The sequence below is a fragment of the Tiliqua scincoides genome, chromosome 5, assembly GCF_035046505.1.
Source record: "Tiliqua scincoides isolate rTilSci1 chromosome 5, rTilSci1.hap2, whole genome shotgun sequence".
NCBI classification, from domain to species: domain Eukaryota; kingdom Metazoa; phylum Chordata; class Lepidosauria; order Squamata; family Scincidae; genus Tiliqua; species Tiliqua scincoides.
Window position 1 is genome coordinate 103996090 of NC_089825.1, and position 26416 is coordinate 104022505.

The following is a 26416-nucleotide window of genomic DNA, read 5'->3' on the forward strand; positions in this document are numbered from 1 at the left end:
CACTGCTCTAATGTGTAGAATTGTAAAACTGTGAGTGAAGTATTTCTCATGAAGCCCAATCCTGAGCTGCTTGGTGCATGGGGCTACCACGGTACCAAAATGGCTGCTGCAGCAACCTGAGCACGCCAGGCAGCCAGTGGTAGCTCCGTGGGGGAAGGGGACATTCATCTCCTTCCCCTGAGTATGGAAAGTAATCCCGCAGTGGGGCTACTTGACTCTGCACTGGTTATTTAAGCCAAATATTTAATACCCACTGGTTCTGTGTCGGGCCGGGAGGCCTGATGTGACGCTCCAAATCTGGCGGAGCAGGGCTCTGCTGGCCCCACTCCCTATTATCCCATTCCCTCCCCACCATGTCTTCCCCCTGCCCACACCCTGCCCTGGAAAACCTCTCCCATCTCCCCCCACAAAGACTTACCTCCCTGCCACCTGGCGCTCGCCCAAAGCTCTGGGGTTGCGGTCCTTTGTCTTCCACCTGGTGCCAGCCCAGCACAGGGTCACGCTGAGCCTGCTCCAGTGCCAATTGGTTGGGCTGGCACAACCCCACACAAATGTGCCTTACAGTATATTTGCAACAGTGAACGCTGGCGCTGAGCCAGTGTGCCAGTTTAGGATTGGGCCCTCAATCCCCATGTGGTGATGCAGAGCCGCAGGCATGGCTTCTGCTGAATTCCACAGTGGACTTTTTGCTACTGGAGGTCTCCTTGGGATAAGGGGACATTTGTCCACTTGGCCTATGGTAAGCTCCAGCAGCTGCTATCAGAGTTGGACACAACTTGTGGTGAATTGACTCAAGTAGCCCAAAAATCTGTTTTTATATGTTTTGTGTTGACTCAAGTCGTGGATGTCACTAACTCCAACTCCTGTTGTGACTCAGGGCCAGTTACTTGAAAAAGCTGCTTCTGAATCACACCAAAAGAATTCATGGACAATTTAGAAGCTGCATTCTGAAGGACGGCAGCAACGGGGTAGGTTGGTTTCAGGATGTGGGGGCTAGGGGGATTGAGGGGAGGAGGAAGGCTTAAGCGAGATTTGGAGAGTCCCGAACTAGACCAATAGGATTGTGATGTAAGTTTAGGGATTGGTGTGCCATTGCTTCACCTAACTATTCAAAATAGTTATCTAGAAATTTCTATCCATCAGTCTTGTGGTCTCTGGGTTAACCTAATAGTAAATGCCTTGAGTGCCACTTTCACATCTTTGTTTCTCAGAGAATATATGACTGGATTAACAACTGGAGTTACCACTGAATAAAGGAGAGAAATGAGCTTGTCTCTGTCTAGCGAGTAGACGGAGGTGGGCCTCATATATGTGTAAATGACAGAGGAGAAGTAAAAACTAACTACAATGAGATGAGAGGAACAAGTAGAAAACGCTTTCCTCTTCCCTTCTGCAGTACGGATTTGAAAAATTGCTCTCAGGATAAAGCAGTACGATGTTAGAGTCAGTCCACAGCCACATACTGCAAAAACTATGTCTGCCACAGAGGCCATAGTTTCATTCAGGCTGGTGTCTGTGCAGGAGAGTTTTAAAAGTGGAGGAAGATCACAGAAGAAATGGTTGATGATGTTGGAGTTGCAAAAGGACAACCGAAGCATAAGCCCAGCATGAACTGCAGAATTCACGATTCCAGCGACCCACACAATCGTTCCCATCGCTACACACACCTCCTTTCTCATGATCATCGTGTACTGCAAAGGGTAGCAGATTGCTGCATAGCGGTCGACAGCCATGAATGTCAGAAGCAGAAGTTCTGTCACCAGTGTCAGTATGAAGAGAAACATCTGTGTGATACAGCCCTGAAAAGTGATGGTCTTCCTGTGGGTGAAGAGAGTCTGCAGCCATTTGGGAGTTGTAACTGAGATAGATAGTACATTCACAAATGACAAATTGATGAGCAGGAAGTACATGGGAGTGTGGAGTTTCCTGCAAGTGCATATTGTAAGGATGAGAAGGATGTTTCCAGCAAGGGCCATCAGATAGATAAATGTGAAAAGCCCAAAGAGAAGTGTCTGTAGTCCAGGGGAAGCAGATAGACCGACCAGTGTGAATTCTGTAATGGCTGACTGGTTTTTTAGTTCAGTGTGCCCAATGCTGGTGACCTAGACAGATACATTGAATGAGTCAAGATGGAGATACAATCTCTCTCTCTCTCTCTCTCTTTTGAATCAGTTATGATGGAGATACAATACCTCCCTCTCTCTCTCTCTCTCTCTCTCTCTCTCTCTTTGTTTTGTGGTCGAAGCCAAATATTTAATACCCAGTTGTCTTCAACAGTCACCAGAGAGACAGGTGTAAAATGACAGAGAAATTTTGAAAATTTGGATTTCAAGGTTAAATAAACCCCTTTGATAATTAGTTTATCTACATTTTCATCATGTAATTATTGTTATTGAGAATATTTATATACCGCTTTTCAACAGGAGTGGTTTACACAATAAAATAAATCCATACATGGTTCCCTGTCCCCAAAGGGCTCACAATCTCAAATAAATAAATAAATAAATAAATAAATAAATAAATAAATAAATAAATAAATAAATAAATAAAGAGACACCAGCAACAGCCACTGGAAAAGATGTCATGCTGGGTTGAAAAGACACAATTGCTCTCCCCCTGCTAATTATAAGAGGACACCACTTTGAAAGGTGTCTCTTTGCTCAGTTAGCAAGGGTAATAGTGTGACCCACTGACGTGACCTTTCCTGAAACATTTTATCTGCCCTCAGTCTCTTTGGAGGACCTATGAAATCTAAATCAAGATGTGGTCTGAACTTTGGTAAATGCTTCACAGAGAAGAAAGTATTGCCAGCGAACCCATCCCCATAAATCTGTGAGGCAAGATTTAGGACTAAAACTGGGTCACATTTATTGGAATTATGCCCAATGATTAGTCTGATAACGCAAGCTTTTCAGCGGGTCCCATCTCCATATACTCTTTCCCTATTTAGTGCAGTCACCTATCCTTGGGATACCATATGCCACTATATATTTCCCTTTGGGGGCATTCCCACTCTGAGCCAAAGCTGCAGATCACCCGCTGAAAATCACAGCTTCATAATACCAACCACTGAAACAGGGGTATTGAGGTAGCTGAATTGCTCTGTTCATCTCAAAGAAGAGAACCTTCCAGGTAGACTTTGCAACTAAACCCCAAGCCAGAGAACCTCAGGAGTTTGGTACAAGTTCCCCCTATGACTTTTGCTTACTCTTGAAGCAGACCGTAAGACCCCAGTCCTACTCCCTGTCCCACACTATAGCTGAGACTTTTGATTAACTATAGCTAATTACAGTGCACTCTTAGAAAATTATGGAGGGGACACCTCTTTACTAACTACCAATCAGGTGAGATGCAAAAAGGTCTATCTAACTATATACCCAAGAACAAGTGGGTGAGTGGGCTCACTGGATTGGCTGACACACTGAGCCAACATGGAAGGTGACCCTCTGTCACTGACCAGGGCCTAACCTCAGCCCAGCAACTCTAAATTGGGAGCTATAATTCTCCTGACCTTCCTTCATCAAGGGTGGGGCAGGGCAAAGATGCTCCCCTACTCCACAGAGCATATGGAGGAACAGCGGATTTTTTTAAAAATGTTTTATGGAAAATATGGCATTAAATACTAACTTTCATGTCTCTTTGTTGTGGTTTCTTCTTGCTGGAATTCCTTGTCCTTATGATTTTCAATTATTTTCTAGTTGGCATCTAGTTGGTGACTGGAAAACACCAAGGCAAACTGGGCTTTCATCAGTTCAATGTCTTTTTTATACTACCTCAATCCTCTTGCAGGCACACACAGTTAATTTCTGAACGAAGCCAGTCATCAGCTTTGAAATCTTCCCTTACACAAATGATGATGCCCCTGGGAAAAAGACCTTTGAGGCATCACCAGCAGGGAGATTATCAGCAACTAGGCTGATGATTTATTTTTTTTCTGTGTGTTAAATCTTACAGTTTGGATACATTATTCAATAATTTGCTTGGTTTAATTTTTCTTTAATGAATAATACTTCTCTCTACTTAAAGCCACTTCTAGGCATATCCATCCCATACTCATTTATATCAGGAATATTTAACATGCCCAGTGGGAAATCCCCAGACTGTGGAATGCGACAGGTCGAGATCAGTAAAGATCCATACTCATACCAGTTGTTTTCCATATTCTTACCAGTTATCTTCTACAACCCATAGATTCAAATATTGATAGTAAAAGGTCCTCAGTGCATTCAAAAATAGTAGGAACACACTTGTCTTTCCACCTGTTCAATATGAGTATGGGGGCGTTCCAGGGTGGGAGGATGGTGGGCAGCAGGCCGGCCCATGGGTGGCCCAAGACGGGGCAGAGGTGGAGCCAGGATCCAACCCTTTGGTTGAATCCTAACCCCACTCCTGGGCAACACAGTGCAGTGCTGGGGCTGCTCACCTTTTTCAGTGGTACAGATTCGAGTAGACCCACTGGGGCTTCTGCTGCATTACTGGGGGTAAGGGGAAATTGTGACATACAAGAGGAGCCGGGCAATTAGCAAGGCAATAACCCAATCACCCTCTAATTACCCAACCGGCTTCTGGTTACTGCCAATTGCTCTCTCAACCCGAGGAGCTCACAGAACATACCAAACAGGTCAATTTGCAAGTGCCCTTCAAAGCCTTCCCAGCCAGAGTTCCCACTCGACTTGCAGCAGGGCGTCAGGCACACTTAATGGGCATCAGGGTAGCATAATACCAAATGGAAATCAGTCACTGGAAACCAGTTTCATTTACTACCAGCTTCCCCCCTTCCATGATTCCAATAGTCCACATAGCTGTAAATAGATAGGATTTATTAAAGAATGGAAATAACATTAGACAGGCACTTCACAAGTATAGGTTTAGGAATTTAAAGAGAGCATACAATACACACCAATTAGAAATCGGAACCAGTCAAATTTTCTAGAGTCGGACGTGGAGTCAGGCAACTCACTAATGGAAGGTCGCCCCTCCCAACCTGAAACCTGCAGCTGAAACAGATCTGTAATCAAGGTGTCCTTGGCCAACCTGCCACTCAGGGAACTGCTATCTCTAGTGATGAGGGATGGCTGCTTGCACATCTCCCCAAGAAGCTAGCTCCTTTGGAATGCTCTAATGTGCAACGTTCTCACAGTGGTGTCTGGCTAACATGGCTCCAGGCAGTCAACATGGCTTCAGGCAGAGGCCTATACTTTGCTTTTACACAGTTTTGCCTTTTCTATGACAGAATTGATTTCCCTAGCCCCAAGCTGAGCCACATACAGCCCCAACCCTGTGTTGGATATGGGGCAATTCAGCTGGCCTCCTTGTTCCAGTGCAGTTTAGGATTGGGCTGCCTGACTATGTATCACGATTTAAGTGGATTAAATGCCTTTAAAACAATATTGTTGATTTTCCCCTTCTTTTGTCCATCCCCATTGTGTTCCTTTCCTCCCCACTGGTACTTCTCTGCCCTCTCCTCTGCATCTGTGGGGCACGACATGCTGCCCACTTTGCGTGGGGCCATGGGACCAAAGGCAACCGCTGCCTTAAAGTCTGCACCCTTGACCTGCTGGTCCCCAATGCCTGAATTGCTTTGTCCCAACCCCACGCCTCCCTCAGTTCTTGCTTTGCCCAGGTCCTTCGTGGCTCCAGGAGGGGGTGCTGTGCACGTTCCAGGTGGAGGCTATTCTTCAACAGCACCTTCCATGATGGCATTGACTCTCTGGCTTCTTTAACTCTCTTAGCCAGGGCTTTCAGTGATGCATTGGAGCCCCTTGTCCCATTCAGGTGAGTCTAGAACCTGACACAATTAAAAACACTGTGCTCCACAAAGTCCAATACAAATGTATATATCATCTCATGCACTGCAAAGAAAAACAGTGACATACAAATAAACAATATTTTGAGGATGACTCAGGTCAAGGTTCAAGGTTCCCTCTGATATGTACAGAGTAGCATAAATAAATGCAGTTTGTCTCTATTGTCACATTATTTCAGACCTGTGTTTCTAAACATATGGGAACTCTAAACCTGGAAAAGTGCTTAGAATAACTCCAGGTCTGGTAACTGTAAGTAACATGGGCTGTTGGTTTGTCTGGCCCAAGGGATATGGTCCTGTAAGGTACCTCAAAAATAAGCAAAGTAAGCAAAGATCAAAACTTCTCCAAATAGAAAACATGTGTTTATAAATATGGTACGAGTACATACACTCACAAGTCCAAAGTGTTGCAATGCTTACAGGCATGTTGAACTCTTAACTAGAAGACACTGGACCCAATCCTATCCAGCTTTCTAGCACTGATGCAGCCACAATGAAGCCCCAAGGTTAGGAAACAAACTTTCCCCGAGTTTGAGGAGACCTCTGTGACTGCCTCTACCCAGGATTCAGTGAACATCTTGTTCAACACACTCAAAGATATAGGCAGGAGTGACAGGAACAGAGGTACTCCACCAAAGGATATAGGAATGACTGAGATTGAGTGACAAAACCCAGAGATTTTTATAGTGTTCTGTAGAATGAGCAAGCAGAAATTCTGAGAGGCCAGGCAAACGAAGGGAAACTGTGAGAGGGCAGAACGGGAGGTCTTTGGAGTGAAGTCACTGTTGCTTGGAGAAGATAGCATCTAATAAAAGGAACCAGAAAAGTGCACTTCTGCTACTAGTTGTGAACACAGTTGTCAGTAGGTAGTCTTCATGTCCCCTATTTTCAGCTGTTCATTGGAAATATGGACATGTTCTGATTAAAGTGTGCATTACAACAGACAGTGATCTTCCCATCCTTTTGTGAAACAGTCATCTTCACATGAACCGAGGCAGATATAAATTGTCATGGGGAAGCATATTTCCCCCTGAACCCATTGTCTTTCAATTGGACCATCCATTGATATGATGACAGTAGATGCCATATCAGTGGTTATTAATATTTTTAACAGTATTTATGTGCCACTTTTCAGCTAAAGTTCACAAAGTGGTTTACAGAGGAAAATCAAATAACTAATGGCTTCCTGTCCCAAAAGGGCTCACAATCTAAAAAAGATGCAAAAGAATACCAGCAAAGAGCCACTAGAAAAGACACTGCTGGGGTGAGGAGGGTCAGTTACTCTTCCCCTGCTAAATAAAAGAGGAGCAACCACTTGAAAAAAGTGTCTCTTACTCAGACTTTTTAGCACTGGGGCCCACTTTTTAGAATGACAATCTATCAGTACCCATTTAAAGTGATGCCATTAAGCTGGAAGTGATGTCATGACCAGAAGTGACATCATCCAGTAGAAAATTTTTTAACACCCCCATACGACAAAATCATATTTAGTTAATTTAAGTACATTAAAAGTTTGCAATAAATATAAGTTTTCAAATTTATTTAAAATAAAGAAGTACATCCTGTCCCTCCCAAGCAGTTACTGATCTGTTAAAAAAATTCCCAAACATCCCAAAGGTTGCAATCCTACCCACACTTACCCACGAGTAAGTCCCATTGACTGTTATTGTGAAAACTATATACATAGTAGCCTGTTAAAAATACAAATCTGTAGCATTTCCCCAAATACAGTTTCATACCAAGTGGTTGGCAACCTTCAGTCTCGAAAGACTATGGTATCGCGCTCTGAAAGGTGGTTCTGGAACAGTGTCTAGTGTGGCTGAAAAGGCCGATTCGGGAGTGACAATCCCTTCCACACCGGGAGCAAGTGCAGTCTGTCCCTGGTCTGTCTCCCTGGCTATGGGCCTTCCTTCTTTGCCTCTTAGACAGTTGGCAAAGTGTCTCTCCAAACTGGGAAAGGCCATGTTGCACAGCCTGCCTCCAAGCGGGCCGCTCAGAGGCCAGGGTTTCCCACCTGTTGAGGTCCACTCCTAAGGCCTTCAGATCCCTCTTGCAGATGTCCTTGTATTGCAGCTGTGGTCTACTTGTAGGGCGCTTTCCTTGCACGAGTTCTCCATAGAGGAGATCCTTTGGGATCTGGCCATCATCCATTCTCACAACATGACCGAGCCAACGCAGGCGTCTCTGTTTCAGTAGTGAATACATGCTAGGGATTCCAGCACGTTTCAGGACTGTGTTGTTTGGAACTTTGTCCTGCCAGGTGATGCCGAGAATACGTCGGAGGCAGCGCATGTGGAAAGCATTCAGTTTCCTCTCCTGTTGTGAGTGAAGAGTCCATTACTCGCTGCAGTACAGAAGTGTACTCAGGACGCAAGCTCTGTAGACCTGGATCTTGGTATGTTCCGTCAGCTTCTTGTTGGACCAGACTCTCTTTGTGAGTCTGGAAAACGTGGTAGCTGCTTTACCGATGCGTTTGTTTAGCTCGGTATCGAGAGAAAGAGTGTTGGAGATCGTTGAGCCAAGGTACACAAAGTCATGGACAACCTCCAGTTCATGTGCAGAGATTGTAATGCAGGGAGGTGAGCCCACATCCTGAACCATGACCTGTGTTTTCTTCAGGCTGATTGTCAGTCCAAAATCTTGGCAGTCCTTGCTAAAACGATCCATGAGCTGCTGGAGATCTTTGGCAGAGTGGGTAGTGATAGCTGCATCGTCGGCAAAGAGGAAGTCACGCAGACATTTCAGCTGGACTTTGGACTTTGCTCTCAGTCTGGAGAGGTTGAAGAGCTTTCCATCTGATCTGGTCCAGAGATAGATGCCTTCTGTTGTAGTTCCAAAGGCCTGCTTCAGCAGGACAGCGAAGAAGATCCCAAACAAGGTTGGTGCAAGAACACAGCCCTGCTTCACTCTGCTTCGGATGTCAAAGGGGTCTGATGTGGAGCCATCAAAGACAACAGTGCCCTTCATGTCCTTGTGGAAGGATCTGATGATGCTGAGGAGCCTGGGTGGACATCCAATCTTGGGGAGAATCTTGAAGAGGCCGTCTCTGCTGACCAGGTCGAAAGCCTTTGTGAGATCTATGAAGGCTATAAAGAGTGGCTGTCGTTCCCTGCATTTCTCCTGCAGTTGTCTAAGGGAGAATACCATATCAGTGGTGGACCTGTTGGCTCGGAATCCACACTGCGATTCTGGATAGACGCTCTCTGCAAGTACCTGGAGCCTCTTTAGTGCAACTCGGGCAAACAACTTTCCTACAACGCTAAGGAGAGAGATGCCACGGTAGTAGTCTCATACCGTGGCAGTATCATATCTACTATCTTAAAAATGAAATTCACATTAAAATGAATAGGGACCCACCTGAAATTGGCTCATGACCCACCTAGTGGGTCTCAGCCCACAGTTTGAGAAACACTGCCATACATGATCCATGACATCAATGTTTTAGTCTCAGGTGGCATCTCAAAACTGAAATTGATATATATCTGGCACCCCTGCCAACACAAACATGGGATCAGGGGAAAGAAAAGCCAAACTGTTATATATTTATACTCAGTTATAGGAGTACTTCATAACACAGATGGTACAATATACCTGCATTTGCAACTTTATAAATTAATTCCCAAGCCCATACGCATCATGAAGTAACTCCTGCAGTAAATCAGTTGACATTCATCAGTTTGCTTTAGCCAACATTTTGTTCCTGTTTCAGCATAGTGATCTAGAAGCTTTAATAGCAGAAATTTATGATCTCTGGCACTGCTGAACTGCCCCAATAAGTGTCCTGAGCGCCCCTTTCACATCTTTGTTCCTCAGAGAATATATCATTGGATTAAGAACTGGGGTTGCTACTGAATAAAGAAGATTCACCCACTTGTCTGTGTCTGGGGAGTAGGATGACCTGGGCCTCATATATGTGTACATGACAGCCGAAAAGTAAAAAGTGACTACAAAGAGATGAGAGGAACAGGTGGAGAAAGCTTTCCTCTTCCCTTCAGCAGAACGGATTTTAAAAATACTTCTCATGATAAAAAAATATGATGTTAGAGTAAATCCACAACTAATGAGCCCAAAGACTGTATCTGATGCAATGGCCATCCTCTCATTCATGCTGGTGTCTGAGCAGGAGGTCTTTAAAAGTGGGGGGAAATCACAAAAGAAGTGATTGATGAGGTTGTCCTGGCAGAAGGACAACGGAAGCAAAACTGCAGTCTGAATGACAGAATTCAGAAGTCCAAAGCCCCAAACCATCATACCCATCGCGATACACACTTCTTTCCTCATGATCATCCTGTACTGCAAAGGGTGACAGATAGCAGCATAGCGATCAAAAGCCATGAATGACAGAAGCAGAAGCTCTGTCACCAATGCCCAGATGAAGAGGAACATCTGTGTGACGCATCCCTGAAAAGAGATGGTCCTTCTGTGGGTGAAGAGAGTCTGTAGCCATTTGGGTGTTGTAACTGAGATGGAGAACACATTCACGGCAGACAAGTTGATGAGCAGGAAATACATGGGAGTGTGGAGCTTCTTGCAAGTGCATATGGCCAGGACGAGGAGGAAGTTTCCAGTTAGTGCCGTAATATAAAGAAATGTGACCAGTGGGAAGAGAATTGCCTGTAGGCTGGGAGAGGTGGATAGACCAAGCAGTATAAATTCCATAACGACTGACTCGTTCTTTCTTTCTTTCATTTTTACCCGATTCTGGAGACCTAGATAAACAAACCAGAAGCACAGTTTCTGACTTCATTGGGAGCCTCAGATAGGCTCCATGCCCCATCAAATGAACGGCAGGTCCACCACTGGACACAGAAAGGAACACCACCAACAGAGGCTGAGTTGGCAGAGTGGTGGGAGAAAGGGAGAGTGGAAGGGAGGAATGGTATTTGATGGAAGGTGCAATGGAATGGAATTGGAGAGGGTGAGAGACATGGGGTGGGACGGGGTGTCACCCAGCAAGGGCAACTTGGGCAGAATGCAAACCCCTCTTGTTGCAGCCTATACACCTCCTTTGTCTTCTTGGCCTTGTGCCAGCTAACAAGCTGGCACAGTTCTGAGGGACCTATTTGCATTCAGGAGGCTTACAGACAAGCAAGGGAAAATATTTTCTCTTCCCAAGTTTCCTGATCTACCCCCTCCAGTCCATTCTGGCATATATTGTGAAGTGGGAAACTAAACAATTTGGCTTTAAGTTATTTGAAAAGATTTTCACATTTCTATGGCATGTTATTCCCAGTTTTTATTCTTTAATTCTTGTATTCCACTCTATCATGATGAAATACGTTTCGATTCCCATTTTAGTTCATTAATAAAGTCTTTAAATTCAGTAATACCCTAATAGCTAGTTTCCAGACCTTGTAGTTGTAAAGAGAATCCTAGGACAGACAAAAATGCTGAATTTAAATACTCACCGTCATGGCTGATTGTTGTCTGTAGTTATTGAAACTTCTCTTCCTTCTGATGGATTTGAATTATTTGCTGATTAGGCTGGTGGTAGCTGGAAGAAATCAGAACCAAATGCCATCTCAAAAATGACATCGCTGATGCAAGTCTGAGTTGATCCATGCTGGCAGATTAGGCCCAGGATGAAGAATAGGATACAATGCACACTGGTGCCACAGATCCCACACCTCCCAGGCCTGATTCTCCCACCCCCCCACTGCTGCCCTCCCAGACTCATTCCATCCCTCCTGCCCTCACCCTGCCCTCACCCACCCCTTCGCCAAATCTGCTTTGGTGGCACCCCTGCAAGTGTTGGCATGTGAGCAAAGCCTCTTGTTAGAGCTAGAGGTGCTGTACCGAAGTGCTTTACAGCACTTTTGCGACTGCATACGCCAGCAGAGCACACCCTTAGCCAGCCCAGCAGCTCAATAGGTTTGGGTTACTTGTTACTAATTTGATAAGCATTGTCAGTGCAGAAGACAGGCTGAAATGAAGTTACTTGTACTGGTAATGAAGATTGTGACTGACAAACTAAAGGCATCTACAACAATGTGAGTGGACTGGCATGTGCAGGAAGGCTTCCTGGAGATCAATCATGTGGGGGAGGGCCAAGGAAAAGATGCCCTGACAATGATATTCAATACTCACTTTCATGCCTCTTTGATCTAGTTTGCTTTTGCTAGAATTCCTTCTCCTTTCTGATGATTTTGGATGATTTTCTAGTTGTCGTCTTGTAACTGGAAAACACCAGGGTAAACTGGGCTTTTATCAGTCCAATAGATTTTAATGCTAGCTCAAATATCTTGCAGGCACACACAGCAAATTTCTGAATGAAGCCAGTCATCAGCTTTGAAACCTTCCTTTATACAAATGATGATACCACTGGGGAAAAGATCTTTGAGGCATCACCGCATGGGATTATCAGCATCTAGGCTGGTTAATTTTTTCCCCCTGCACTTGTTAACAATATATACAAAGCCACATCTAGGCATATCTTACCCATATTCCTTTATATCAAGGGCATTTTTTTTGCTCAGTGGGAAATTCCCTGACTCTGGAACACAGGACACGAACCAGGCACATTCTGGGAGCTGAACTTCAATGCTGTTTCCTGAACAATTGCCCTGTCCTTGAAAAGTCAATCAAGATCTTACAGGACTGTCCCTGATAGGTCACTGCTGTTTTCTGCTCCTATATGAATTTCTACTATATCCAGTAAATTCTGTGTATGCCACACAGGACCTCATTTTCTACTGACTTGTATGAATATGATTCTAGGAAGCAGTCCTATCAGCTTCAATCAGATCTGTGGCCTGTCTAGTTCAATAACTCCCCAATTCCAAAGATATAGGTTTTACATCTTGATATCACCTGAAATCATTTTGTGGTTAGAATGTGGTGCCTTCTCTATATAAAACAGGGGCTGTATATCCCCCATGGCTAATTCAACAATAAACTTGACTTAACACAACACCACAAAATCAAAACTGTGTCTCATTCCTGCTGTTTTTCTGGTTGTTTCCAGTACCTAGTTTTGCTGGATACCCCCCACATTCCTATTCCACCCCACCCTGCCTACTCAGAGTGCCTTTGTGGATACTGATGTCGTTGTCCAAATACACTCATGAATTGCAATCCTGGCCCATGTATCACCTGGGGCCAGGACTGCAAAATGCCCCCCCCCCCAATTTGGCCCAGAGACCTAAAGACTCAGCTCTCAGAAAAAAAAAAAAAAAACAGAAAGGGATGTTTTTAGCCTTCTGAGGGCTGGAGTGGCTGCCTGTAGTCTCCCCTGCACCCCAAAGTTTTAGCTTTTCAGCAAAAACTGGAAGTGATATTTTTAGACCTCTGGGCTGGATTTTGGGGAGGGGGCCCCCCAGGATTTTGTGGTCCTGGCCCCAGGCTCTCAGAAATCCTAAAAATGTCAAATAAAGGAGACAGGGGGAGGTGGTTGCACCACCACTCCCTGCCAGGAAGTGCCCAGCGCATTTACCCCTCCCCCGAACCTCCCAGATACACTAGTGACACACACAGCCCAATCCTATCAAACCCTCCCCTCCACTCCTACAGCTGCACCACACTCTGAATTGACTAAGGGGAGTCTTAGGTCTCCTCCTGGTAACATCAGTTCCCTTTCTCTGGGGTAAGGCTCCACAGCTCTGGCGAGACCTGCAGCAGTGATTTTGCTAGGAAGGGAATTGAGACTGGTGTCAAGGAGAGAGCTTCTCCTAATCAGCAGTGGAATACAGGCTTCAAGGTCGGAGCTTGCAACCCAGCAGAGAATACACTAACACAGCAGATACCCACCACCAATTAAGTTTGTATTTACAAACATTTGCTGCTGCTGCTGCTGCAGCAAGACAGGCAAAGCAGCACAGCACAGCACTTGCAGCACAGCAAAGAGGACACAACAAATAACACACCACACACGACTTACTATGACTCACAAATGAGGGCTCTCACAGCCTTCCTTATAAGGATCTGTGAGCCAACCAGGATGGGCATTGCATCATCCTCTTGCCTTATCCTGTCTTGTGATGCATGATCTCATCCCTGTGATTGCATCAGCTAAGTGGTTGCATCAGCCACACACACTTACATTGCAGTGCATTGTGGACCCTTTGTCATGATGACTCTTTACATATAGGCTTTACATGATGATGCTTTACATACAGGCTTACATGAAATTCATTAGGCCCTGCCTTATTCAGGCCTGCAAATTCTGTCTGGGTTATGCTTCAACCCTGACAGCTGGTAATAGGATATTGGTAGAGCTGTTGCACCCAAGACTGCCCTTTACCCAGCCATACCCCTCACTGCCCTTTGTCTTGTTCCTTCCCCTGCCCTCCCTTCCCTTTCCATCCACCCCATGCCCCAAACACCTACGCACCACCATACTCCAGCAGTAACTTTGGGGCTTTTTTGCAGGCCACTCACACATTTTCTGCAGGCGCACCAGTTGCACAGGATTGGGGCCTTAGAAGCAAAACTTTTTGGTTGTGGCATATCTAACTCAATAATGCAGCAAAAAGCTTCTGGATGAACAACAGACCAGGCATATCTGAATGTTGGAATACACTGATTTCTGTCCGTGCTTGTAAGGAGATGTGGTCAGGTCTCTCCTCATTGCTCCACATTCCTCCCCTCCTCCTTTCTCCTCTCCCTGCTTGCTTCCCTCATTATGTGTTGTCCTTCCTTGAATTTCCTCCTCTTTCTTCCCACAGGGCACTGTGGGATGTTCCTAGGGGGGCCACATGCTTCCCAAATCACTTCTGGAGAGGAAGGGGAAAATGACGCCCATAGGGTGTCCCAGGAGTCAGAAACCCTTTCCTGTTTGTCCAGGATACTGGGGGATTTCAAGAGGGGTCACTTGGCCCTCTAAGTGTGACTTCTGACCAGGTTTCCAGGGATGTGTTTTCATTTCTGCCACATCTGCTCTGAGAGCCTCATTCATGGTTTGGTGGTTTAACAGGCAGCATGGCCATTTGTAATGTCCATGGTGGGCAGAGACCCCACCCCTTGGTGTGAGGCCAAGCGTGGGGAGCTTACCCTGTTGAGGCAAGTTGGTCATTGGCAGAAAGAAGGGCAGGAGGCAGACACAGTTGTTTTGTACAGATGGTTTACTCATGTCAAACTCTTGACATTCATGGGGCCTGTTACATCACAGGCCCCGTTGCCTTACGCAGACTGGTGGCGTCAGCACACAATAGGCTCTTTCCCTGCTCCTTCCTGACCCCTTGAGGTCTCAGGCAGAGCTCTCTGGCTGGTGCCTGTCGGCCAGGGGTATGGGTTCCCGAGAATGCAGTGCTGTTGTCTGGGGCCAGCTTAGCTGTCCTCAGGAGTGTCCCTGGTACCTCCGGGCTTGCCCCTCGATCAGCTAGCCTCCAATGGAGGTAGTTGGTACCAGGTCCTTGGTTCTGCAACCTTGCCACTCCTGCTGTCACCCCTGGGGCCCAAGCAGGTCTAGGATTAGGGAGTTCCCAGCCCCTGGCCCCTCTGTCCAGGGCCAAGGTAAGCAAAGTTCCCTTCGGGGCCTGGATCGTCTGCATAAGGCTGGGGTGGCTACCCCCTCTGGCCTTCCCTTCAACCCTGCTCCCAACTGGAGAGGAGCAACCTCTCTCTAGGCTGTCCAGCCTCCTTATGAAGCCAGCCTTGGGCTGGGCCAGCCCCACCCCCTTCTGCCCACGTGACTGCTGGCTGCTCCCAGGAGGCACTAGGTCCTACTCCCAGGGAGGTGTCTTGCCTGGGACCCCAGTCCTGACAGTGCCTAGGTCTTACTCCCGAGGACCATTTTTGACCCATCCCGAGGTCAACTGACCCGTGCTACCTCAAGTAGCACATTGGCCAGCAGTCCCCACCTCCAATTTAGAGCCATAACACAGATGTCTATGTGAATAGTCAAAAGTGTCTATTTCTGCCAGGAGCAACAGCTAGTGTCATGGATTCAATGAAGAGCTTTCTGGCAAGTAGAAAATCTCTATATATCACACCATGTACATTAAACTCATTTTTGCCCACCCCACAGTTGTACACATTTGATCCCTGTTGGATGGAAATGACTTCAACTGCATTATCTTCTGTTCCAATTATCTTTCAGTGATGAACCAGAAAGGATCCAGTATCACCCAACCATGTTCTGCACACAACTGTTATATATTTATACTCATTTATAGGAGTACTTCATAACACAGATGGTACAATACTCCTGCATTTGCTACTTTATAAATTAATTCCCAAGCCCACATGTATCATGAAGTAGCTCCTGCAGTACATCAGTTGACACTCATCAGTTTGCTATAGCCAACATTTTGTTTGCACAGTTCCTGTTTCAGCAAAGTGATCTAGAAGCTTTAATAGTGGAAACTTGTGGTCTCTGGAACTGCTGACCTCCCCTAATAAGTGTCCTGAGCCCCTCTTTTACATCTTTGTTCCTCAGAGAATATATCATTGGATTAAGAACTGGGGTTCCTACTGAATAAAGAAGATTCACCCACTTGTCTGTGTCTGGGGAGTAGGATGACCTGGGCCTCATATATGTGTACATGACAGCGGAAAAGTAAAAAGTGACTACAAAGAGATGAGAGGAACAGGTGGAGAAAGCTTTCCTCTTCCCTTCAGCGGAACGGATTTTAAAAATACTTCTCATTATAAAAAAATACGATGTTAGAGTAAATCCACAACTAATGAGCCCAAAGACTGTATCTGATGCAATGGCCATCCTCTCATTCATGCTGGTGTCTGAGCAGGAGGTCTTTAAAAGTGGGGGGAAATCACAGAAGAAATGGTTGATGACATTGTCCTGGCAGAAGGACAGCGGAAGCAAAACTGCAGTCTGAATGACAGAATTCAGAAGTCCAAAGCCCCAAACTATCATACCCATCGCAATACACACTTCTTTCCTCATGATCATCCTGTACTGCAAAGGGTGACAGATAGCAGCATAGCGATCAAAAGCCATGAATGACAGAAGCAGAAGCTCTGTCACCAATGCCCAGATGAAGAGGAACATCTGTGTGACGCATCCCTGAAAAGAGATGGTCCTTCTGTGGGTGAAGAGAGCCTGTAGCCATTTGGGTGTTGTAACTGAGATGGAGAACACATTCACGGCAGACAAGTTGATGAGCAGGAAATACATGGGAGTGTGGAGCTTCTTGCAAGTGCATATGGCCAGGACGAGGAGGAAGTTTCCAGTTAGTGCCGTAATATAGAGAAATGTGACCAGTGGGAAGAGAATTGACTGTAGTCCTGGAGAGGTGGATAGACCAAGCAGTATAAATTCCGTAACAATTGACTTGTTTCTTTCTTTCATTTTTTTCCAGTTCTGGAGACCTAGACCGATATATTGTGTTATGCTGAAACAATTATGATGAAAAGATATGACTTGTGTCCCCCTCTCCCTCTGTTGTGGTCAAAATGACCCCTAAATTAACTTCCTCTGGGAAGGTAGTGTTCAATCAGGCAAATATCTGATATATACTGTTGAATCTCAGTCAAACCAACCCCTTTGGTAATTAGCCATTTCATCTTGATGTCCATCATTTTGTTGCGTGGTCAGTGGATCTTCCCTGAAGTTTTTTTACCTGCCCTCTCAACATAATAGAAGATCTAAGAATTTTAATTAAGACGTGGTCTGAACATCAATAAATGTTTCACTAATAAGAAAATTAACAGCCTGACTCTACTGGTGTGTTCACCTTCCAGAACTAGCATTCCAGCAGCAGTAGGCACTTTATGGCTGTTGTACGTGGCCGTTTGGAAGCATGTAGAGCCAAGCGCTTCCAACCTGCCACTGCAGAGGCCACAGAGGCCCTGAACCCAGCAGCAGGGAAAGGGGCACCCACCACGAAAGTGAGTTGACTGGGAGGCAGAACAGGGAGGCAAGGAGACTGGGAGGGAGGAATGGTGGTGAGGGTGCAGTGGGATGGAATTGGAGAGGGTGGGAGGCATGGGGTGAGATGTGGTATAAGAACATAAGAACACCCCACTGGATCAGGCCATAGGCCCATCTAGTCCAGCTTCCTGTATCTCACAGCGGCCCACCAAATGCCCCAGGGAGCACACCAGATAACAAGAGACCTCATCCTGGTGCCCTCCCGTGCATCTGGCATTCTGACATAACCCATTTCTAAAATCAGGAGGTTGTGCATACGCATCATAGCTTGTACCTCATAATGGATTTCTCCTCCAGAAACTTGTCCAATCCCCTTTTAAAGGCATCCAGGCCAGATGCCATTACCACATCCTGTGGCAAGGAGTTCCACAAACCAACCACATGCTGAGTAAAGAAATATTTTCTTTTGTCTGTTCTAACTCTCCCAACACTCAATTTTAGTGGATGTCACCCAGCAAGTGCAAGTTGCACAGAATGTAATCTTGTTCTGTTACAGCCTACATACCCCTGTAGTCTTCTTGGTCTCGCGCCAGCTGACAAGTTGGCACAGGTCCGAGGAGACCCATTTGCAATTTGGATACTTACAGAGAGGCAAGGGGAAATATTTTCTCTTTCTCCTCCCAAGCTTCCTGATCTCTCACCTCCAATTGGTTTTGGCATGGCTGCATATTGTGATGGGGGAAACTAAACAATTTGGCTCTAAGTTCTTTGAAAAGATGTTCACATTACTATGGCATGTTCCCATTTTTTACTCTTTAATTCTACTCTATCATGATGGGACATGTTTCAACTCCCATTTTAGTTCATTAACAAAGTCTTTAAATTCACTGAGACCCTAACAGCTAGTTTCCAGACCTTGTGGCTCTAAAGAGGATCCTAGGACAGGCAAAAATGTTGAAATTAAATACTCACTGTCATGCCTGATTGTTGTCTGCAGTTGCTGAAACTTTTCTTCCTTCTGATGGTATTGAATTATTTGCAGCTTAGGCTGGTGGTAGCTGGAAACAAAGAGAACCAGCAGCCATCTCAAAAATGACATTGCTAATGCAAGTCTAAGTTGATCCGTGTTGATGGAGCATGCCTAGGGTGGGGGATAGGATACAGTGCAGACCGGTGCCACAGATCCCATCCCCTCCCAGGCCTGATTTGCCCACCCCATCTCTGTGGCTGCCCTTCCTGACCCATTCCATTCCTCCTGTCCTCCCCTATCCCTACGCCAGATAGGGCGTATCCTGCAAGTGTCAGCATGTGAGTAAAGGTTCTTGTTACAGCTGGAAGTGCTGTAAAAAAAGTGCTTTGCAGCACTTTTGCAGCTGTGTGTGCTGGCAGAGCATGCCTTACACATCCCCAGAGGCTCAGTAGGTTTGAGTCGTTCATCACCAATTTGATAAGCTTTGTCAGTGCAGAAGACAGGCCGAAAGGAAGTTCTTTGTACTGGTAACGACTGTGATTGACAAATTAATAGTGCAATAGTGGGCCTGCACTGTATCCAGCACAGGTTTGGGGATGGCTGTGGCTCAACCTGAGGCAAAGGGAAATAATTCCCCTTGCCCTGTGTCGCGCTGCAGCAGCTTCAGTAGGTCTACTCGAATCTGCATCACCTAAATTGTTGGCACAAATCAAGTAACCCGGGAATGGAACTAGGATCTGGCATAAGTGCCACATCCTGGCCCCACCACCTGCTTCCCACCCATCCACCCATGGAACGTCCGGCCCTCCCCCTGCCCTGAAATGCCTCCTCATGCCCTCACCATGCTGCCCTCCCCCAACCCCTGCGCTGGCCTGGAAAGGCCGGTGCAAACTTACCAGGCCCAGAGCCTGCGTCAATATAGAGAGGGCCAGTACATGGGACTTACTCTGGCCCAAGAGCACTTTAGGATTACGCCCTAAAGGTATCTACAGCTACGTGAATGGACTGGCATGTGCAGATAGGCTTCCTAATTCCGAATAATAACATAATTTTATTATAGCGGGACAGGGAAAAGATATCTCCACCCCCACAAAGCATATGGAGGAATGTCAGAGTTGCTGCACGGAATTTCATTTCATACCTTTTTGTTTCATACAAGAAGGAAGGACAAAGGAAAACATTGACATTCAATACTCACTTCCGTGCCTCTTTGGTCTGGTTTGTTTTTGCTAGAATTTCTTCCCCTTGCTTATGATTTTGGCTGATTTTCTTGTTGAGGTCTTGTACCTGGAAAACACCAGGGGAAACTGGGCTTTCATCAGCCCAGAAGCTTTTAATGCTAGCTCGATCATCTTGCATGCACACACAGCAAATTTCTAAGCCAGTCACCAGCTTTGAATTCTTCCTTTACACAAATGATGATGCCTCTGGGAGAAAGACCTTTGAGGCATCACCAGCAGGGGATTATCAGTATCTAGGTTGGTTAACATTTTTTTTTTCCTGCACATGTTAATAATATATACAAAACCACTTCTAGGCATTTCCTACCCATAAAAATCTATTTTATTTTCCCAGTGAGAAATCTCTAGCCTATGGAACCAGGCACCTTCTGGGAGATGAATTTCAATGTTGTTTCCTGAACGATTGCCTTGAACTTGAAAAACAATCAAGATCTTACGGGGCTATCCATGATAGGTCACTGCTATTCTCTGCTCCAAATGAATTTCTACTGTAACCAGTAAATTCTGTGTATGCCACACAGGACCTCATTTTCTGCTGACTTGTATGAATGTGATTCTAGGAAGCAGTCCTATCAGCTTCAATCAGATTGGTGGTCTGCGTAGGTTTTACCCTTCAGTATGACATGAGATCATTTTGTGGGTAGAGTGTTGGGCCTTCCCTTTATAAAACAGGGGCTCTGTATCCCCCATGGCTAATTCAACAATAAACTTAAATTAACACAGCACCACAAAATTAAACCACACTGTGTCTCATTCATTTTTCTGGTTTATTTCAGTACCTAATTTTCTGTTTGAGGTTCTGTAAGGCTATTTGAACATTCTACCTGTAGTGTTTGATCCATAGTGTCCTACTTTGCGGTTCTCTGTGAGGTGCTACGTCCTGGTGATAAACATGCAGGTATGAATCTTTCCCAAGTAATTGTAGTGAATCATCTTGTAATACTTTAAAGCCTAATCAGTTTTTTTTTACAATAAGCTTCTCTGGTCTTCAGTCTACTTTATCAGATGCATTAGTAGATTGCAGTTCACAAACATTTAGGCTTAAATAAATTGGTTAGTATGTTCAGTGCTACAAGACTTGGTGGTTTTTTGCTGCAAAAAACTAATACGATTACCCCTCTGGGATAATTCCTGCTTGTTTCTAATTAGAGGCTGAGCAGGAAGGAGGCAAACGGAAGTTTGCAGAGGGGGAGGGGGAGAGGGAGGGATTGCAGAGGCTGAGCAGGAAGGAGGCAAACGGAAGTGTGCAGAGGGAGAGGGGGAGAGGGAAGGTTTGCAGAGGGCGAGCAGGGAGGAGGCAAACGGAAGTATTGCTCTCCCTCTGCAATACCGGGTAGATGGGACTCATCAGCCTAGGAAGGCAGCACATCTAAGAGAAAGAAACTCTGACCTCAAACCTCCACTGCCTTGTGGCTACATCCAGTTATGGAAAAGGCTTCAGGAGTCAACCTCGAGGCAAAATCAGGAGCCGGAGTCCCTGAGGCAGTTCATGGCTGAACACAGTCACGTTCTGGCAACTCCTGCGACGACGCTGGAACCAATCGTATTGGCTTCTGCCTTTCCACTGGACCATTCCAGCGACGTGGAGAGGGGGGATTTGCTGCATGGGTAACAGCCTATCCTCCATACCTTCTTTACCCAGGCTTCGCGCACTGGAGAGGACACTCCAACTTCGCCATACGGCGTCGGCACAACACGGGAAGCAGCAGTTTACCGGTTATAAGTCTTTGCTCGATTGGCATAGAGCATGATGCCAGGGGCTGCTTCTGACGGTGGGAGAGATCATTGCATCTCATTGGGCAGCTACCGCCCGCCTTAAGCTGGGCAGTCCACAGCCAGTAAGGTGTTGCCTCGTCATGGTCCGTTAACCTCATGGGGTGTGTGGAGTTTAGGGTGAAAACCGACAAGCGGATCGACAATTCTGCACCATGCAACAGAAAACAGAAAACTACTCCCCTAAAGCTGGGCACCTGGAACGTTAGGACAATGACACCTGGCTTCTCTGATGACCTGCAAGCAATAGACGATGCACACAAAACAGCTGTAATCGACATGGAGCTGAGCAAACTGCAGATGGACATCATCACCCTTCAAGAGACGAGGCTGCCAGATTCTGGATCTGTCAAGGAGAGAAATTTCTCATTTTTCTGGCAGGGAAAACCACCAAATGAAACCAGGGAACATGGCGTTGGCTTTGCGGTCAGAAATACCCTGCTGAAATCCATCATCCCACCTACTGTGGGAAGTGAAATAATTTTGTCCCTGCAGCTCCAGTCATCAGCAGGACCTGTCACTCTCATCAGTGCTTATGCACCGACTCTGTCGTCTCCAGCAGAAGCCAAAGACAAATTCTATGATGACCTGGCCACCACTGTCAAGAAAATCCCTGTAAAAGAGCTATTGTTCATCCTCGGCGATTTCAATGCTAGAGTTGGTGCTGATAACAGTTCATGGCCCACTTGCTTAGGTCAGTTCGGCACTGGGAGGATGAACGAAAATGGCCAACGCCTGCTAGAGTTTTGCTGTCATCATGGTCTCTGTGTCAGCAATACGTTCTTCAACACAAAGCCCCAACATAGAGTCTCTTGGAGACATCCAAGATCAAAGCACTGGCACCAGCTCGACCTGATCCTCACCAGACGCTCCAGCCTTCCCAGCATCAAGATCAAACGCAGTTATCATGGTGCTGCCTGCAACACTGACCACTCCCTGGTGTGCAGCAGAGTGAAACTAAAAACAAAGCAACTGTATCACACGAAAAAGGAAGGAAGACCTCACATTGATACCAGCAAGACCCGGGATCAGAAAAAAGTGGAGGAATTTGCACAAGCGCTTGAGGAATCTCTTCCAGGCCCGGTCGATGCAAATGCATCCAACAGATGGGAACATTTCAAGAATGCCGTTTACAACACCGCCTTGTCCATATTCGGCAAGAAGACCAACAAGGCAGCAGACTGGTTTGAAGCCTACTCTGAGGAGTTGACACCAGTTATTGAGGAAAAGAGGAGAGCTCAAGTAGCATGCAAGGCCTGTCCCAGTGAGCACAACCTGCAGGTCCTCCGAGCTGCTCGCAGCAAAGTCCAGCAGACTGCCAGGAGATGTGCTAATGACTACTGGCTCCAGCTCTGTTCCAAGATACAGATAGCAGCTGACACGGGCAACATCAAGGGGATGTATGATGGTATCAAGCAGGCCCTACATCCAACGCAGAAGAAAATTGCCTCTCTGAAGTCTGCCACAGGCGAGGTCATCCAGGATCGGGCGCAGCAGATGGAATGCTGGGTGCAGCACTATTCTGAGCTATATTCCAGAGAAAATGTAGTCACCGAAGAAACACTGAACAACATTGAGTGTCTGCCTGTGCTGGAGGAGCTTGACAGTGAACCAACCCTAGAAGAACTTCACGTGGCCCTGGACTCCCTTGCCTTTGGCAAGGCACCTGGAAAAGACAGCATCCCTGCTGAAGTCCTAAAATGCTGCAAAGAGATAATCATCACTGAGCTGCATGAAATCCTCTGTCTTTGCTGGAGAGAAGGTGGAGTACCTCAAGACATGAGGGATGCAAACATCATCACGCTGTACAAGAACAAAGATGACAGGGGTGACTGCAACAACTACCGCGGCATCTCTCTCCTTAGCGTTGTAGGAAAGCTGTTTGCCCGAGTTGCACTAAAGAGGCTCCAGGTACTTGCAGAGAGCGTCTATCCAGAATCGCAGTGTGGATTCCGAGCCAACAGGTCCACCACTGATATGGTATTCTCCCTTAGACAACTGCAGGAGAAATGCAGGGAACAGCGACAGCCACTCTTTATAGCCTTCATAGATCTCACGAAGGCTTTTGACCTGGTCAGCAGAGATGGCCTCTTCAAGATTCTCCCCAAGATCGGATGTCCACCCAGGCTCCTCAGCATCATCAGATCTTTCCACAAGGACATGAAGGGCACTGTTGTCTTTGATGGCTCCACATCAGACCCTTTTGACATCCGAAGCAGAGTGAAGCAGGGCTGTGTTCTTGCACCAACCTTGTTTGGAATTTTCTTCACTGTCCTGCTGAAGCAGGCCTTTGGAACTGCAACAGAAGGCATCTATCTCCGGACCAGATCAGACGGAAAGCTCTTCAACCTCTCCAGACTGAGAGCAAAGTCCAAAGTCCAGCTGAAATGTCTGCGTGACTTCCTCTTTGCCGACGATGCAGCTGTCACTACCCACTCTGCCAAAGATCTCCAGCAGCTCATGGATCATTTTAGCAAGGCCCACCAAGATTTTGGACTGACAATCAGCCTGAAGAAAACACAGGTCATGGTTCAGGATGTGGATTCAGCTCCCTGCATTACAATTTTTGCGCATGAACTGGAGGTTGTCCATGACTTTGTGTACCTTGGCTCAACGATCTCCGACACTCTTTCTCTCAATACCGAGCTAAACAAGCACATCGGTAAAGCAGCTACCACGTTTTCCGGACTCACAAAGAGAGTCTGGTCCAACAAGAAGCTCACGGAACATACTAAGATCCAGGTCAACACAGTGAGTCATGGACTCTTCTCTCACAACAGGAGAGGAAACTGAGCGCTTTCCACATGCGCTGCCTCCGACGCATCCTCGGCATCACCTGGCAGGACAAAGTTCCTAACAACACAGTCCTGGAACGTGCTGGAATCCCTAGCATGTATGCACTGCTGAAACAGAGACGCCTGCGTTGGCTCGGTCATGTCGTGAGAATGGATGATGGCCGGATCCCAAAGGATCTCCTCTATGGAGAACTCATGCAAGGAAAGCGCCCTACAGGTAGACCACAGCTGCGATACAAGGACATCTGCAAGAGGGATCTGAAGGCCTTAGGAGTGGACCTCAACAAGTGGGAAACCCTGGCCTCTGAGTGGCCCGCTTGGAGGCAGGCTGTGCAGCATGGCCTTTCCCAGTTTGAAGAGACACTTGGCCAACAGTCTGAGGCAAAGGGGCAAAGAAGGAAGGCCCATAGCCAGGGAGACAGACCAGGGACAGACTGCACTTACTCCCAGTGTGGAAGGGATTGTCACTCCCGAATCGGCCTTTTCAGCCACACTAGATGCTGTTCCAGAACCACCATTCAGAGCGCGATACCATAGTCTTTCGAGGCTGAAGGTTGCCAACAACAACCCCTCTGGGATCCAGTAGCTGTGTTGTTATAGAGATGACAGACTTTTAGGAGACATTTCAATGAACAAGACTGAATGATTGTCATGAACCTAAATGAACCTATTGGTTATCTGTTAACCAAGCAGAAGAGCTGACGTGAAGGGGAAAGGCCTTCAGCAAGCCCTAAGAAGGGTAATTTCTGCACTAGCCCTGGCCCTCAGAGGTTCACAGCATTTTAGGAAAGCTGTTTGAAGCAAACACTGATAGCCATAATGTTTTTATAGGAGAAACATTCAGGAGCAGGGGAACCGGTTAACAGAGGGTATAAATACAGGTTTTATAATGCTGGAGGGGGGGGGGAGAAAGCAGAGAATGAATTGAGCTCCCTCCTGTCCATCAGTGGTTACAGTAGTTATAAACAAGGATTAGTGGGTGTGATATATCCATCACAATCTATGAAGCTCAGCAATCTGTTCTGGCACCAGAACCTGTGGGTCCTCTGCTGTAAACCTTGGTGGTGCACATGCCCGATCTTGTGTGATCTTGGAAGCTAAGCAGGGTCAGGCCGGGTTAATTCTTGGATGGGAGACCGCCTGGGAATACCGGGTGCTGTAGGCTTATACCATAGTCTTTCAAGACTGAAGGTTGCCAACCAGCCTGACCTTACAGAACCACAATAGTTTCAGATGTATGTCTCTCTACCATGAACCTTGATGGAGAGGGATCTTCTTACAGACCCACAATAGGTTGAAGATAGCTTCTTCAAAGGGAAAATTGAATAAAGAACTGATTCAACAACTGAATTATGAATGGTTATCAGACAATTTTATGCTGCAAATCCATACACACTTACCTGGAAGTAAGTCCTACCAAATAGGACTTCAATGCTAGTGTTTATTAGAAATCACTCAGCCATTGTTTCAAGCACCACTAGCATTTTTTCTTCTGAGTCTTCCCTTGTTCTAATTTTTAACTACAACCTGCTTGCCCCCCCTCCCATAATTTACCCCAGTTCTTTAATGTGTGTTAGTTAACTGATTACTGCAAAAGGAGCTTGGAACAAAACAAGGATTGCAATAATGTATACCATGTTTTCTTATTTCATCGATTTGTCTCCCTCTGCTGGCTAGACTTGAGAGCTGAAGTTTTTAAATTATAACGTTTACATAGTAGCTGTAATGCTATTACAATTTTATTTATTTTTCACATTTTTATGCCACCTTTCCTCCAAGGAGTTCAGAGGGTGTGCATAGTTCCTCCCCTCCTTTTGTCCTCACCTGCCCTGTGAGGTAGGGCAGGCTGAGTGTTAGTGACAGTCCCAAAGGCTGAGCAGGGATCTGAACCTGGATCTTGCAGGTCTAAGTCCAATTCCTGAACCACTGTGCCATCCTGGCAGTCTTCCATTACACCACACGCATAGGATTGGGCCATTAGTCCCTTTGAAATGAATGAGAATTAATAAGGCAGGCACAGCAAACTTGTCTCATTGATTTCGATGGTGCTTCATCAGTTTA

At 46.2% G+C, this 26416-nt stretch overlaps 3 protein-coding genes across 3 annotated transcripts; all 3 read right to left on the reverse strand.

Moving 5' to 3' along the window:
- Nucleotides 1-1139: 1139 nt before the first annotated feature.
- LOC136652795 (olfactory receptor 13G1-like) lies at nt 1140-4322 on the reverse strand. The gene is made up of 2 exons (XM_066629718.1): nt 4248-4322; nt 1140-2102 (listed from the first exon to the last, which is right to left on the reverse strand). Exons 1-2 carry the CDS (start codon nt 4320-4322, stop codon nt 1140-1142), a joined length of 1038 nt encoding a protein of 345 aa, XP_066485815.1.
- Nucleotides 4323-9547: 5225 nt separating this feature from the next.
- LOC136652796 (olfactory receptor 13G1-like) lies at nt 9548-10465 on the reverse strand. The gene has a single exon (XM_066629719.1). It carries the CDS (start codon nt 10463-10465, stop codon nt 9548-9550), a length of 918 nt encoding a protein of 305 aa, XP_066485816.1.
- A 5608-nt stretch (nt 10466-16073) lies between these two features.
- Nucleotides 16074-18296, reverse strand: LOC136652797 (olfactory receptor 13G1-like). The gene is made up of 2 exons (XM_066629720.1): nt 18278-18296; nt 16074-16990 (listed from the first exon to the last, which is right to left on the reverse strand). The coding sequence occupies exons 1-2, from the start codon at nt 18294-18296 to the stop codon at nt 16074-16076; spliced, it is 936 nt and encodes a 311-aa protein (XP_066485817.1).
- Between the last annotated feature and the right edge of the window lie 8120 nt (nt 18297-26416).

Bases quoted from the DNA above. Each gene is read 5' to 3' on its own strand.
- LOC136652795 (XM_066629718.1), bottom strand. From the start codon at position 4,322: ATGGGCCGGCCTGCTGCCCACCATCCTCCCACCCTGGAACGCCCCCAT. The intron at 2,103-4,247 runs GTGTGTTCCTAC...GTATCTGTCTAG, and splicing joins TTGAACAGGTGGAAAGACAA to GTCACCAGCATTGGGCACAC.
- LOC136652796 (XM_066629719.1), bottom strand. From the start codon at position 10,465: ATGGAATTTATACTGCTTGGTCTATCCACCTCTCCCAGCCTACAGGCA.